The sequence below is a fragment of the Pteropus medius genome, unplaced genomic scaffold (genome assembly GCF_902729225.1).
Source record: "Pteropus medius unplaced genomic scaffold, Ma_sr-lr_union100, whole genome shotgun sequence".
Classification (NCBI taxonomy): domain Eukaryota; kingdom Metazoa; phylum Chordata; class Mammalia; order Chiroptera; family Pteropodidae; genus Pteropus; species Pteropus medius.
Window position 1 is genome coordinate 5,785,961 of NW_024351073.1, and position 14,734 is coordinate 5,800,694.

The 14,734-nt window shown below is 41.1% G+C and overlaps 1 protein-coding gene across 3 annotated transcripts in view; it reads left to right on the forward strand.

Annotated features, from left to right (window-relative positions):
- Nucleotides 1–14,734, forward strand: part of SLC45A2 (solute carrier family 45 member 2) — a 38,506-nt gene that overhangs the window by 10,240 nt on the left and 13,532 nt on the right. Inside the window, exons 2-4 of one of the 3 annotated variants that reach the window (XM_039842706.1) lie at nucleotides 739–998; nucleotides 2,734–2,910; nucleotides 12,872–13,197. In XM_039842706.1, the coding sequence (XP_039698640.1) occupies nucleotides 739–998; nucleotides 2,734–2,910; nucleotides 12,872–13,197 (763 nt within the window). Of the gene's footprint in view, nucleotides 1–36; nucleotides 999–2,733; nucleotides 2,911–12,871; nucleotides 13,198–14,734 lie in introns of those variants that run through there. The other 2 variants (XM_039842707.1, XM_039842705.1) reach the window with 2 other exon arrangements.

Genomic DNA, 14,734 nt, shown 5'->3' on the forward strand with positions numbered 1-14,734 from the left:
AGATTTGATCACTACTCTTAAGGGGATCAGAGACTAATTCACATAGGAGAAATAGAATTAACACAGAACCATGTAATTGTAGAGTGCGTTAAGTGCAATGATGAACAACATCATAGTGCTAGAGAGTAATTTAGAGGAAGGGTGCAACCTTTCACTTTTAAGGCTAGTTAATTTTCTCTTGAGGTGTGTGTGTGTAGCAAACTGTTCAGGAAAGGACAATATATCTAGAAAAAGATTATAAAAAGATCAGCCTATTAATATTTCGACTCAATACCTGCATATAGGGCTTTATTATCTTAAAGCTGTGCATACGAGATTGTGTGTTTGTGACAGAGAGAAACAGAAAGACAGACTGGGAGAGGGAACAGTGCAAAGGAAGTTTCTTTTAGAAAAACCTTCTGAGGAGCCAGAGAGCTCTCAGGAGCTAATCCCCCCCGCCCCCGCCCCTCATCATAACTTGTGATCTTAGAGGCATGAAAGAATTTGAGCCCCTCCCCCAGCCTAACTATCTTTATTGGCTGTTCAGCCAGGCACCAAGTCAAATCCAGCTCACAGACCTCAGGAGACACTCAAGAGGTGGTGGGTTTGCAGGCAGGTTCCTCACCCAGTGGCCATGGGCGGCAACAGTGGACAGCCTAGCATTCATACGTACACATCCCTAGGTGAGGATGGCCCCTTTGGCTTTGTGGAGCCTCCCAAAAGACTCACAGGCAGGCTCATCATGCACAGCATGGCCATGTTCGGCCGGGAGTTCTGCTATGCGGTGGAGGCGTCCTACGTGACCCCTGTCCTGCTCAGCGTCGGTCTGCCCAGGAGCCTGTACAGCATGGTGTGGCTCCTCAGCCCGGTGTTGGGATTCCTGCTGCAGCTCGTGGTGGGATCGGCCAGCGACCACTGCCATGCCACGTGGGGCCGGCGCAGACCCTACATCCTCACCTTGGCCGTCATGATGCTCTTGGGCATGGCTTTCTACCTCAACGGAGACGCGATTGTATCAGGTCAGTGGGCTGCACAAGGCGAAAAGGGTCCTGTTCCGCAGCTCAATAGGAGTATTTGAATTTCTTTAAGTGACACTTAAAAGTGGTTTAGAACCAATTATCTCTCCTAGGTTACCCTGAACTTCCACCTTTGAATGACCCAAATTCTGTGGCCGGAGAGCCTTTACTTTTAGAAACATCAGGATACATTTTTTGTTTTTTTATTGCGAGGATTTAAAAATAGGATTAATTTTTTCTTATGAAATATTTTCACCTTTTTATACATTGTGATGCTTTTTGAGCCCATTACACTTTATTTAGTGCTTCTTCAAATTAAACAGCTGCTAAATGGCTCCATAAATATTTACAATAAATTATTTGTGTGTCTATGGCTTAATTCTGTACATAACTTTATGTAGAGCCTTTTAGGGGTGCAGGGCATCAGGCTGTCAGCTCCAGGGCACGTTTTTACACTACAAATTCTGGACAAAAACAAACCTGATGGTGAGTACTTCTTCTAGTCATTAATCAGCCACCAATTAATCAGTAATTGGTGGTCGTGCATAAAAAGTTACATTGAAAATATCTTAAACTTAAAAATAGCACACATTTTTAGGTCTTTAACTCTCAGGCTAACAGAATGAATCATAATGAGGCAGGATAATTAGTTACATGTGTTTAAAAGAGAGCATAAATACATAAATGCAGCAATGAATCTGGAAAATGACAAAAAAACTGGTAAGAACAGTTGCCTCTAGGGAGGGGTACTAATGGCCTGGAGGTGAGAAGTAGAGGATAGGCTCATTTTTCACTTATTTTTATAGCGTAATTTTTAAAAATGTGCACATGTTACATATTATTTAAGAAAATGAAAGCAAGGGAAAATTGTTAAAATTGGGTGGATGAATTGTGGCATATCCATAGAACGGATATTTTGTATCTGTTAAAAATTGTGAAATTGCTCTTCATTAATTGAAATGCAAAGATAGAAAGAGAGTTGGTTGTAAAGCATGGCCTTCTGATCTGTAGCATCGATAGGGCTCTTGTGAAACAAATTCTCAGGCCCTACTTCAAACCTGCTGAGGAATAATGAGAGAATAATGGAGGGTCATGGAAGACAAAGCCCAACAATCTATTTCAACAAGTTATCCAAGTGATGGCTATGCGTGCTAAAGTTTGAGAAGCACAACATTAGAGCAAAGATGTACACCTTTCTCTCTATGTAAGTGCATGAAGGGATGTGTGAAGGAGGACCATTCCTGGGGCCTGGGATCTGAAGCATTTTTCTCAGCTTTTCTCTATCGTTGGAATGGTTTACAATAAGCACACATACATTTTGAACAGCTTTAAAGAGATATGATTCCCATACTATAAAAGTCACCATTTACAAGTGTACAATTCAGTGCTTTTTAGTTATTTGCAAGATATAACTAAAATGCATCACCACTATCTAATTCCTCAACATTTTCATCATCCAAAAAAGAAACCCGGTAGCCGTTAGCAGTCACCGCCCATTCCCTCCTCCCCACCAATCCTAAGCAACCACTCAATCAGCTTTCTGTTTCTACAGATTTGCCTTTTCTGTACTTTCATTTGCATAATTTTTAAAGCCTGAAAAAATAATGAAGTTTTTATTTGGAAAAACAAAACAAAATAGAAGCAAAAGGAGATAATTCGATGACAAAGTTTTGGTGGGAATAAGAATGCAAATGATTTCAAACCAGGATTTAGGTAACCGATGTTATTCCTCTTTCAGCTTTGATTGCTGACCCAAGGAGAAGGCTGATTTGGACCATAACCATCACCATGATAGGTGTGGTTCTCTTTGATTTTGCTGCTGACTTTATCGATGGGCCCATCAAAGCGTACTTATTTGATGTCTGCTCTCATCAGGACAAGGAGAGAGGCCTCTACTACCATGCCCTCTTCACAGGTAGGGAATATTCTAGAAAGTCTCTCCTTCGGCTCCCAGACAGAGAGGTGCTTCCACGGAAGCCATCCAGTGTCTCTGCACGTTGAATTTTTCTGAATGAATGGATCAGTTGATGGAATGCCCCCATCACGCGGGCTCTGTCTCCCAGCGTATTTCTCCAAAGCCAACTTGTGACCGGCCCGCAGAGTTTGACAAAGGAAGTTTACGTAAGAGCTTTCTACAGAACCTTTCATGGAGACACGTACAACTGAGATGAAAGGAGGCCTTGTGCACTTTTGCTGTTGTTTTTGTTTTAAATCGGTAATGTGGCATCAGCGTTACTTAGGAGCCTGTTAGAAATGCAGTTTCCTGGGCCTCTCCTGCAGTTATTATGATTCAGTGGGTTTGCAGTAGGGGCCCAGAAATTTGTGTTTTTAATAAGTACCCCAGATAATTTAATGGCAAGTATCCCAATAACCATATTGAAAACAAAAATAGAAACAAGCCAAGCAAAATTATAAAAACCCATGCCTTAGAGATTTCTTAGTTTTCTAAAGAGGAGACATTTCTTCAACCTCCTGATTTGAAAAAGACCATGCCAGGAGGACAACAGGGTGGCTCTTGTCACTTCCAGGGCTGTCACCAGCCTCCTCTGATTGCCGTTGGGCCGCTCATGTAGAGCTGTGCCCCTCACTTCGGCATGCACGTACGGGGCACCTGTTAGGGCGGTTCTAGGACTGCGGGTTATGCCTGAGCTACAGCGCGGTGCTGGCCCATGGGATTCGTTATGTCTATCAGTCTCCTTTATCTGATTGTCTTCATAGCCCAGCCGATCTGTTCAGTCCATGTTTCGATGTATTCTGTCTCCTCCCATGGCCAGGTAGATTCCATGAGGAGTTTTGTGGTTGTCTCCGTAGCCAAGAGCAGAGCCTACACATGGAAGCCATTGGGTCAACAGTTGTCGTTTGAGCAAATGTTCGAATGGTGAACACTGGAGGAATGGGCTGCCCGGGAGAGAGCATAGTTCTTCACTTTAGGAAGGGTGGAGGAGCAGGAGTCCATCCCTGTCTGTCACTGGTCCCTGACCACCTGTCTCTACAGGTAGAAGTTTCCAGAATAGAGATTCAAACTTCATTCTCTTAATTTAAATCCCATAATTCCTAGCTGATCTATCATAATATGCTGAAATTAATGAGGACAAAGTTGTGGGAGACTTTTTGGTGTTTGAACCTGACACATTGAGTTATATTGCTCTAAAGTACTTTAGGCAACGTGGCTACTGCTTCCCAGCTTACGATAGTCTTGGCCAAATGGTCTCTGTTTTGTTGCCTTCGATATTAGAAGACTGAACCTCTGTATTTTGGATATGTTTCCAAGGCTAATACAACATAGTATTTCCATCAGTTTGAGAGAATATTTGTAGGTTTTCTGTCGATATCAGCGTAAGGCATAGTCTCAGCAAATATTTATGATTTTGATATTACCTTGATTCAGGATCTCACTACAGTTTACGTGAGCCTTAGCAATTATCCGTTAACTATTTTTCCAGTCTCTAACCTCTTCCTATGCCAGTTGAGCCAACACGCAGCTTCCAGATTCATATTCCTAAAAGACGACTATGACCAGGGCACTCTCCTGCTTAGTGACCTGCAGTGGCTTCCTGTTTGCCTCCTGCCGAATCAACAAATTACTACTAGAGAGAGGGTTCGGAACTCCCCATAAGTTGTTTGCATCCTGTTCTTTAAGCTCTACTTAGCATCACCTCCTCCACATTCTCTGTGCTCTGGATAATTTCAGAACACGTTCCTAGGGGCAGAGGCCAGAAGTCTTTTACTTACTGTGTCCCTTGTGTGTCCAGTACTGTCTGGCATATCATAGGTGCTCAAAACAAATATTAATGAAACAAACGAAGGAGGCTGCGCTTTCCTTTCCAGCTTCTGGGTCTTTACTCACTCTGAAATTCCCTTTCCCCTTTTCTGCCTGTAGAAATCAAAGCTTTTTGGAAATGTTCACCTTCCTCATAGGGAGAAGGCCCCTCATTCTCTCCTAAACTTCTCACTTGATTAAGGACTCCACCCATAAAATAATCAAAGCACAAAAGTTTATCAACTGGATGAACATAAAGGTATCAATGAGGTGGATAACTCCGGTAGGAAGAGATAGTGGGGATCACAGTTTACCACTTCCATGCCCAAATTTCACATCCCCTTGGGGCCTATGTGGTCTGTTTTGGCTGCCACAGACTAGGTGGCTCACACAACAGACATTGTGTTCTTTCTGTTCCGGAAGCTGGAAGCCCAGCGTCAAGGTACCTGTAGGGTTGGTTTTTGGTGAGACCTTCCAGTGGCCATCTCGCTGTGTCCTCTGGGCATGCACTCCTTGTGCGTCTTCTTATAAGGACATCAGTTCTATTGGTTTTGGTCTCCATCCTTATAAACTCATTTAACCTTAATTACTGCCTTAAAGGTCTTATCTCTAATACAGTCACATGGTGGGTTGGAGCTTCAACATATGTCTCTTTTAATAAAGCAAAAGCTTTCTTAGAACTTCTACAGACTTCTGCTTGTTTCTCATTGGGTCAAAGTAGGTCACATGAATACTCAGGGGCCTACGAATTTGGAAAAGTGAGGGGGCTTTTTCGGAGAGGGAGGTTCTCTCCTTTAATCAAAGTGAGGTTCCGTTAGCTGGGAAGAATGGGTTAATTATTATCTAATAGGCCGAAATCGGTAGTTGTCCCATGGAATACAAACACAACTGAGTATTAGCCACTGAGACCAATTAAACCAAGGCTACTGTAAGAAAGTGCCGGCCTGAGCTTCCAAAGCCCTGTCTATTTATTAGTGGATAATTAAGTAGTAATTATATTTTAAAGTTATACTCCTGTTCCCAGTTTTACCTGATCTGCATATTCATATTCTCCCCTGTATTCACTCTGTGTTTACTTACTTCTTAATTCACTATGTATGTATCTACCTCTTCTACTAGATTCGTAAACTCTCCCTTGAGAGTTCACCTACAAATTGCCCAAGGCTTCTAACTCATTGCTTTGCTAGTAGCTAGCACTTAGCAATATTAGCTGTGCAAAAGGAGACCCCTGGTTTCAAAACCCTGCTTATATTTCATGCAATTTTATATCAAGTTAAACTGCATGACAAGTTGCATCAACCAGGTAAATATACTCATTTAATTACCTTACTTTGTCTCATGACCAACCCTGAACTCTGAACCTCAGGCTACTGTCTCAGGTTATAGGAGGCCACTGAGGGTGTGTAGATGACTCAAAGCAAGTTCTTTTCCCTACCAGAAAAAAAACAACAACTTAAAGCATCTTCCTCTTATAAAGCAGTATAGTGGCGTTTGACTTTGTTTAAGGCTTAGATTCTGAAGTCCTTGCCTAAGTAATAATCACAGAGAGTCTACGTTATTCATAAACATCTCTCATAGCACCCATGAAATACAATATGCATTGTTTTGTGTATACGGACTGACAGAGTGCTGGATACATATAAGTAAATCTGCATATTCATCTCTTCTTTAATATTTAGTCCTGGACATGACTCAATGAACGGAACAGCAGATAAGATCACCCATGTTATTTAAAATGTTGTTTTGTCTTTTCTTGCACGCTCTCTCTTCCTCTTTTCAATGTGTGAATAGTTGAATTCTGTTGAGTAAGACGTGATCGTGTGACCCCCACTATAGTGTCCTTGCTTTGAATGGCAGACCACATTTAAATATCGAGTGAAAAATAACAAGCAGTGTGTTATCACTCTGCCCTGTCTTTGCATATGTGCGAGACCTCCTGAATTTACATGAACTTGGTGAAGAGATGGCTACAGCATCTGCCTGAAACAAGCATTTCAGAATAAAAGCATGTTTAGTGTCAGGGCCAATTTTGATTTCCACCACTAAGATGTCTTACACCCAAAGAATCAAATCATCCAAGTAAACTGAAATTCTTTTTATTTATTTCAGAGTTGTAGCCTAGGCCCAAAAATTCCAAATGCTTTGCAAGTAAATGTCAAAGAGTTCATTGCCCCAATATTTCCTTTTTTTTTTTTAAGGAAAGACTGGGAGGAATGTCCCAGGGGGACATTTTCGTCCTCCTGCTTCTTCTGTCTCTTATATTTAAAAGTAACTCTACCTGCCCTTCATCCTGGCATATGCGGTAGTCCCAGTGGGTTTAGGGGCACCGCCCTCATCTTCTCACCTCATGCCTTCACCTCTAGGTACATCTGAGGCTGTGGAACCCACCTCACCAGTAGGAAATTCCTCCTTTGTGTCAAAATGCTTCTAACGGAGTATATTTCTGCTAAATTGAGCCCAAGGCCTCGCCATTCTTAGCAGCAGCTCTACCCATCAGTAGGAGGCCTGGATGAGGCATGACGGGGAAAGGCTCCTCCTCTTAACTGCTGAGCGGCCTCAGTATTTCTGAACCACTGTTTCCTCACAGGTTTACACAATGTTAATTATTAATTACACAATGTTAATTATTAATATTTACACAATGTTAATTATTAATATTCTGGCAAATGGCCCCAGACCTGGAGCAAGGAACCATTTAAAAAGATTCAATACCAAATGTTTATATTGACTTCATTTCCTCCATCCCCATGGACTTGCAAAAGTTTAATCTGTAACGATTCAATGAGGAGCTTGCCCCATGTACATCTTTGGAAGAATGGGTAACTTGTGAGGCTCAGTCTCTTTTAATTTTAATTTTTTTTGATACTTCAAAGTATACATGAGGTTGGCTGTGGTCTGAGTTTGACGACGTGGCCTAGCTCTGTGAAGGAGACAGCTGGACCACTTGTGGGCCCTTGTTTTGTAAAGGCTGTTAACTAATGCATCAGCAGATGTCCTTTGGATGCTCCAGCTTATGGTTTGGCCCGTGGCCTAGTGATTAATTCCAGGGGCCCCAAGGAGGCTTATGTTGACAGAGATAAATGAAGTCTGGATGTAGATGTGGGATTTGGTGTTGGCCTTTGTTGTAGCTAAGATGACTGGGCTTTGATTAGGAGACTATCTTTGAAGATAAAATCCTTAACAAGCAGAGGATGCAAAAAGGAAAGCATTCGGTTGACTCCTACAGCCCCCTACTGGCCCCTATATCTGGAGTATGATAAAATTTAAAAGTTTCCATCCAGAGTTTTAATATGTTATCTATTGGAATTATTTCCCCAATGGCCCACTATTCCTTCAGGGTATGTTCTGTTGTGACTTTCAGCTACATCTCACAATAGCTTGGGAACAAACAAAACAGTTTTGCCTATTTTGTCTCCCCATTCCCTTTCCAACCTCCCCCCCACCCCCACCAAAAAAAAAAAAAAAGAGAGAGAGAGAGAGAAGAAGGTTAGAAATTCCCTAAGTTACTATAGCATGTGTCAGAGCTTTACTTAACTGATTAATTAGTGAACCAATAGGGAAGTTCTTGCAGGATAAATTGTGCGCGTGTATGTGTGTGTGTGTGTGTGTGTGTGTGCGCGCACAAATGACTAGCAAAGGAAAATAGTTCTAGGTTAGTTTAGATCTGATTAACCTTCTACAAAGCAAGAAAGCAATAACTCTGTAATCATTTTGGGGTGACTTCTCTACCAGGCTACAAAAATATAATACAACTCATAGAACCCTACTAATGACTGCAAATTAACCTTAATTTTATAGGACTGCACATCAGTTGTGGATTGTTGGTCAAATATCCTATGACAACAAAGTCTAGTTCCCCAAGAATGTCAGGTGAGGGTAGAGCTGGTTGATTGGAAAATACTCTATTACCTGGATATTCAAGAGTGACGTTTGGACTAGCAGCATCGGTGGCACTGGGAGGCTTGGAAGGAATGCAAAATCTCAGGTCCCACACTAGATCTTCAGAATCAGAATCTGTACCACAGATTGAATGTTTGTGGCCGCCCCCGCCCCCGCCCACCGCTGCCAAACATATATATTGAAAACCTAATGCCCAATGTGATGGAATTAGGGGTGGAGCCTGGAGGAGGTGATTAGATCATGCGGACTCATGAATGGAATTAGTACCCTTATAACAGAGGCCCACGAAAGCTCCCTTGCGCCTTCTGTCAAGTGAGGTGACAGTGAAAAGATAGCTGTTCATGAGGAAGCCGGTTCTCATCAGATACTGAAGCTGCCAGTGCCATGATCTCAGACTTCTCAGCCTCCAGAACGCGGGCTATAAATGTTCGTTGTTTATAAGCTACCAAGTTTATGGTATTTTTGTTAAAGTAGCTTGAATGTCCTAAGACAACCTGCATGTTAACAAGATATCCATATGATTCATGTGCACATTAAAGTTTAAGAAGCACTACCCTAGGATGATATTTTAAAAATCAGGCACTTAACAGTTGTTACTCTTTCCAGGTCTGAGATACATGTTTCTTCCACAGTACTTGCCACACGCAAGCAGTGGTAAACCGCTGTCTCAGACCTCAGAGTGATCCCTAGACTCTAATCACTGGGCCTTGAATGATTTAGTCCTTCCAGCCACCTCTAGGCAAATTGTCACTCTCAGTGCAGTACAGACAGTCCCTGACTTAAAATGGTCTGATTTATGATTTGTTGACTTTACGATGGTGTGAAAACAGTACCGTTCAGTAGAAACTGTATTTCAGGTTTTGATTTTGATCTTTTCCTGGGCTAGCTGTGTGTGTGTGTTAAATACTCTTGTGATTCTGAGCAGCAGCAGCGAGCCGCAGCTCCCAGTCAGCCACTCAGTCACGAAGGTAAACAGCCAGTACTCTATAGCATATTCATTGTTGGATGATTTTGCCCAACTGTAGGCTCATGTAAGTGTTCTGAGCACATTTAAGGTAGGCTAGGCTAAGCTGTGATGTTCGGTAGGCTAGGTGTATTAAATGCATTTTCAACATAAGATATTTCCATTTCTCAGTGGTTTATTGGGATATATAACCCATTGTAAATTGAGAAGCATCTGTCATTCTCTTCTGCTTCTGGGTGAGACTTTGGAGTTCACGTTTTCTGTAGGAAGTCAGTAGGGCATTCAGTTTTAGCTCCAGTTCTACCACTGTATGTGTTAATGCTTTATGTGTATTATAATGAAACCCTCATGACACTCATATGAGGAGGTATCACTACCCCCATTTCTCAGAGGAGAAGTTCCCATCATCACATGATTAGAAATCACACGGGTGGAAATGGAAATCTGCCATAATTCCAAACCCTTCCTTTCCATGTTGTCTCCTGTCACTTCACTACTGTAGCCTGTGGCTTTCTGATCTAATTCAACTAGATGAGCTCCAGACATCCTTCTACCTCTAAGAACCTTTGGATTCATTGATGTATTGAACCTTTATGAACTTCACTGCTAATTAAGAGGAACTCTATAATAATTGTTAATAATCAATGTACTATTGATATCACTAAGTACCAAAAATAAATAAACTCTTCAGAGTCCTACTAGACTCTCTAAGTACCCAACTCACAGTTCTAAATCATTTATTATAGTTTTTAAAAAGTAGTTGTTTACTTATCTGCTTCTCCCATTTGGTATTGCCTTCTGGGGAGGAGAGGATGGGGTACCGTTTCTTATTTATGTTTATAACCCCAGAAACTAGTAGAGTCCTTTACATATATTTACTGCTCAATAAATATTTATTGAATTAAACAAAACTAGTAGACATAAAACTGGACTGGGAAACCTTTAATTATAGAACTCAATTGCTCTAATATAAATCCATCATTATATTTATATCTGTGTATTTATGTTCATAAAATCACCATTACATTAAATAGTGGATGACTTATTTTACAAATCACTTCTTTCAAATGGGCAGAGGTCTTCTGTTATACATTTTCTCTGCTCAGTGGAACAATAAGTTTGAAGGAAAGAGGCATAAATGATAGAAATGTTAAGTGGTAATATGACAACCATTGATCTGGTTGCAAATGAGAAATAGTTTCCAAAAGGAAAGTGTAAATTTTTCATAGGGTTAATTAAAGTTAGGGGTTCTTAACTGGAAGCTATTTTGCCCCCTAGGGGACATCAGGCAATGTCCAGAGACATTTTTTGTTGTCCCAACTGGTGAGTTGGAGTTGGAGGGGTTGTTTCTGGCAGCTAGTGGGCAGAGGCCAGAGATGCTGCTAAACAGCCTATAATGCACAGAACAGCTTTGCATGGCAGAACTAACCAGCTCAAAATGTCAGTAGTGCCGAGATTGAGAAATTCTGATCTAGATGGACATTTAAATGCTGGGCATTTTTACGTTCTTGTTGCGTGGCTGCTTGACTCAGCACATGACCTCTGATACCCCTGGCATCCCCACGATTGCATAAAGAGAGTCATTGTCTAATGGTGATCCAGAGCCACCACAGTCCCAGAACTGCCCTAATCAACAGCAGTGTGTCTGCCTCAAGGGCCTCCCCTATCCCTCAGATCCTCGGCACATACCATCTAGGACAGGTCACCATATGTATATGCCCATCATCCATAACTAGACCATATATTTCTGTTGGCAGAGAATATATGTTTTACTTCATTGCACACCACTGGCTGCAATTTCCCATAATTCCACCTTAACATGCTTTGGCACTCGGGGCATGGTAATAGTGCTTTATTTTTGGAATTCAGTGGTTAACAGTTGGTCATCTGTAAATATCCTCTATAGTAAATTTCAGCTAACCAGAATGTGAAGTGACCAGAATCATCCATTCTCCCACCATTCTGGATAAGTTAGGATTCATGGTACTTGTCATTCATATTTGTGTTCCTGGGGTCAAGGTTTATGTCAGTTTAGGTATTTAGGGTTAGAAAAAGAGAATTCTGTAAGTCCTGTTTTCTTCCTTGATTCTCTGGTTTGTGAGAATGTTGTCTTTATCTGGGGGCAAAAAAAATGGAGACTTCATTCCCATGAGAAAAATGAAAACAAAAATAAGCTGATCTGTCCAGGTAAATAGTTGTGCTTAGTAAGGCATAATGGGAGGCTGACATTGAAAGGTATCTGACAGGAGGATCAGCCCCTACATAAGCTTGTGATGTAGATGGAAGGTATGTTTCGCATCTATTTCCTTACTGCCCTGGACATCCTCCCACCCCATGGCGTCTACCCCCGTGTTCTCAGAAGTCATCAGTGCCTGCCACCAGAAGGAAGGTCTGAGGAGCACTTGCTGCTCTGGTGCTGAGTCATGCACTGTCTCGTCCATTCCAAGAGCACTTGCATTTTAAAACAGGAACTCAAAAGAGTGAATCACTAATAATAGAATTTCAAATATGAGACTATTAAGACAGAATCAGTTTTGAGGAGCCCTTCCTCAGTGTCCCTCAAGTTATACTATCTTTAAGCATAAGCAGATAAACAAGCACCAGAAAAACTTCAGGTCAGTATCCTATGAGATAATAAGGTTTTTAAAATTTCATGTTTAAATTTTTGTTCTTATTTGTTCTGTGGTTATCAACTGGGAACAAGTACCATTAGCTTCTAATAGAGGAAAGAAGACTCATTCCAAGGCTGTTTGATCTTCACAAACTCGTATCACCCTAGAAAGCTTATTAGTAGATAAATGACAATACAAATAATTATGTTTTATTATAATCAGAAATAGATTTTCTTTGGGGTTTGTTAAGGTCAGGTATTTTAGTTTTTAAGCAGAGAGAGAGTTTGGTTTGTAAAGGCCACAAGAATTCTGATAGTGGCAATATTTACTAAGCACTTACTATGTCTGGCACTATTCCATTTTCCAATTTTGACCCTACTAGTAGGTTGCTCTTTTATTATCATCCCATATTATGAGTGAGGAATTCCAAGGTCACAGCAAGTGCATGCTAGAGCTGAGCCTCGAACCCACACTTCTCGGCTGCAGGCGTCTTAGCCTCTCGCTGTGTTACCCCTCCAGTCATAACCAGGTACCTCTGCTGTCCTTGGGGAGATTTCCCACTGAAGCGAAAGGGCCCAGGCACGATGGAAAGGGAAGAAATTTTGCCAAACATGCTAATACACTCTTTCTTGCTTTCCAGGTTTTGGAGGTGCCCTGGGTTACCTTTTAGGCGCCATCGACTGGGCCCATCTGAAACTGGGAAGAGTGCTGGGCACAGAATTCCAGGTCATGTTCTTCTTCTCCGCCTTGGTCCTCATTCTGTGTTTTATTATTCATCTGTGCAGTATTCCTGAAGCCCCACTTAGAGATGTTACAAAGGACATTCCTCCACAGCAAGCCCCCCAGAACCCTCCATTGTCATCAGACAGAATGTATGAGTATGGGTCTATCGAGAAAGTGAAAAACGATTCTGTAAACCCGGAATTGGTGATGCTGGGAGAAAAAAACAAAAATCCTGCTGAACAGGTAAAGATGCAAATTCTTTACCTGTTGGGAAAAATACTCTGGTTCTTGCCCTTTCTTCTTTTGTTCTTATTCTTTGTTTCGTTAATTTGATGTGAAGAATTTGGGGAAGTCAATTAAATTTTTAAATTCCCAGTAGCTATTATCCCTTAGAATTACAACTTTGTACCTCAAAGAAGATTGTGTGCATTTTCCTCTGGTCCTCCTGTCTGTCGTTCTTTTCAGAACATCAAACCAAGAAGATGAAACCAGGTGCAAAATGTTAGACCATAAGTGAAGCCTGGAATCGTCCTCGGGCCATGAGAAATCTTTTTTTTTTTTCCTTTTTCTTTTCTTTTTCGAGAAATATCTTTATTTCTTATATTAGGAGTATAAATTTGTTCCTCCAGATGACAAAATCCCTGGGTTGGTAGCCGGGTTACTTATGTTGAATGTATATTTCATGAGTTGATTAGATATTCCTTTTAGTCTAATGAACTGCTCAGTGAATTAATTAGCTTAAAATTTTAAGGAAAACTCCCTTAAATGCCAGAGAAATGGAACCAGGTTAAGATGAAATGGTCAAAGAGAAGAGACTAGAACTATGCTGACCGATAGAGTAGCTCCTGGTCCCATGGGAATATTTAAATTAAAATTAATTACAATGAAATAAAATTAAAGCATCAGTTCCTTAGTTGCATTAGCCACATTTCAAATGCTCCATAGCCCCATGGGGCTGGTAGCTACTGTATAGGACACTGCAGATATAGAACATTTTCATCATTGTAGAAAGTTCTGTTAGTCAACGCCGATACATAGCTGTATATTCCTGCTGGCTGAGTTTGAATACTAAACCTCAGGGATAGAAAACAAAGGATTCTCTTACTGGCAAAGAGATTGCAAAAGATCTGATTTTAAATCTTGGTTCCTCTAGCTGACTGACTTGTGTTATTCATTCAGAAAATAACTGTCAGGCACCTGCTGTAGGTAGCCTGATGATTAAGGGCATAGGTGTTCAAATCCTGTCTCTTCCACCTCTGGAATGTATGACCTCGGGCATCTACATTTCTGTAAAGTGAGAAAGGAATTCTGTTTACCTACAAGAGTTTTGTGCAGATCACACGAGATTATCCATGCAAAGTTATTTAGAGTGGTTCCTGCCACATAGTAAAGTATTAGGTGTAGGTACTGTTATTATGAGCCTGGCAGGATGCTGCGTGCTCTGAGGACAAATGGGGAACAGACTTAATCTGTATTCTAATAGAATTTTCCAACAAGCTCAGTGAATCTCATTTTCTCTATGAGCTTGACTCCTCTCGTTGGCTTGATCTATTTTCAGATGCTCAACTAAGATAAAGCATGGAAAGGTGCTTTTTCATAAGAATATAAACATATCATAATCATTATTCATTCAGTAAACTACTTCGGGTGCTGATTATATCCAAAGCCCTCTACTGGGTAGTTAGAGATTATAAAATTGATTAATGTTTAGTCACTACGCCCAAGGATTTATAGCCTAACAGGGAATATGAGCCATTCATACCTATATTTATATTCTAAG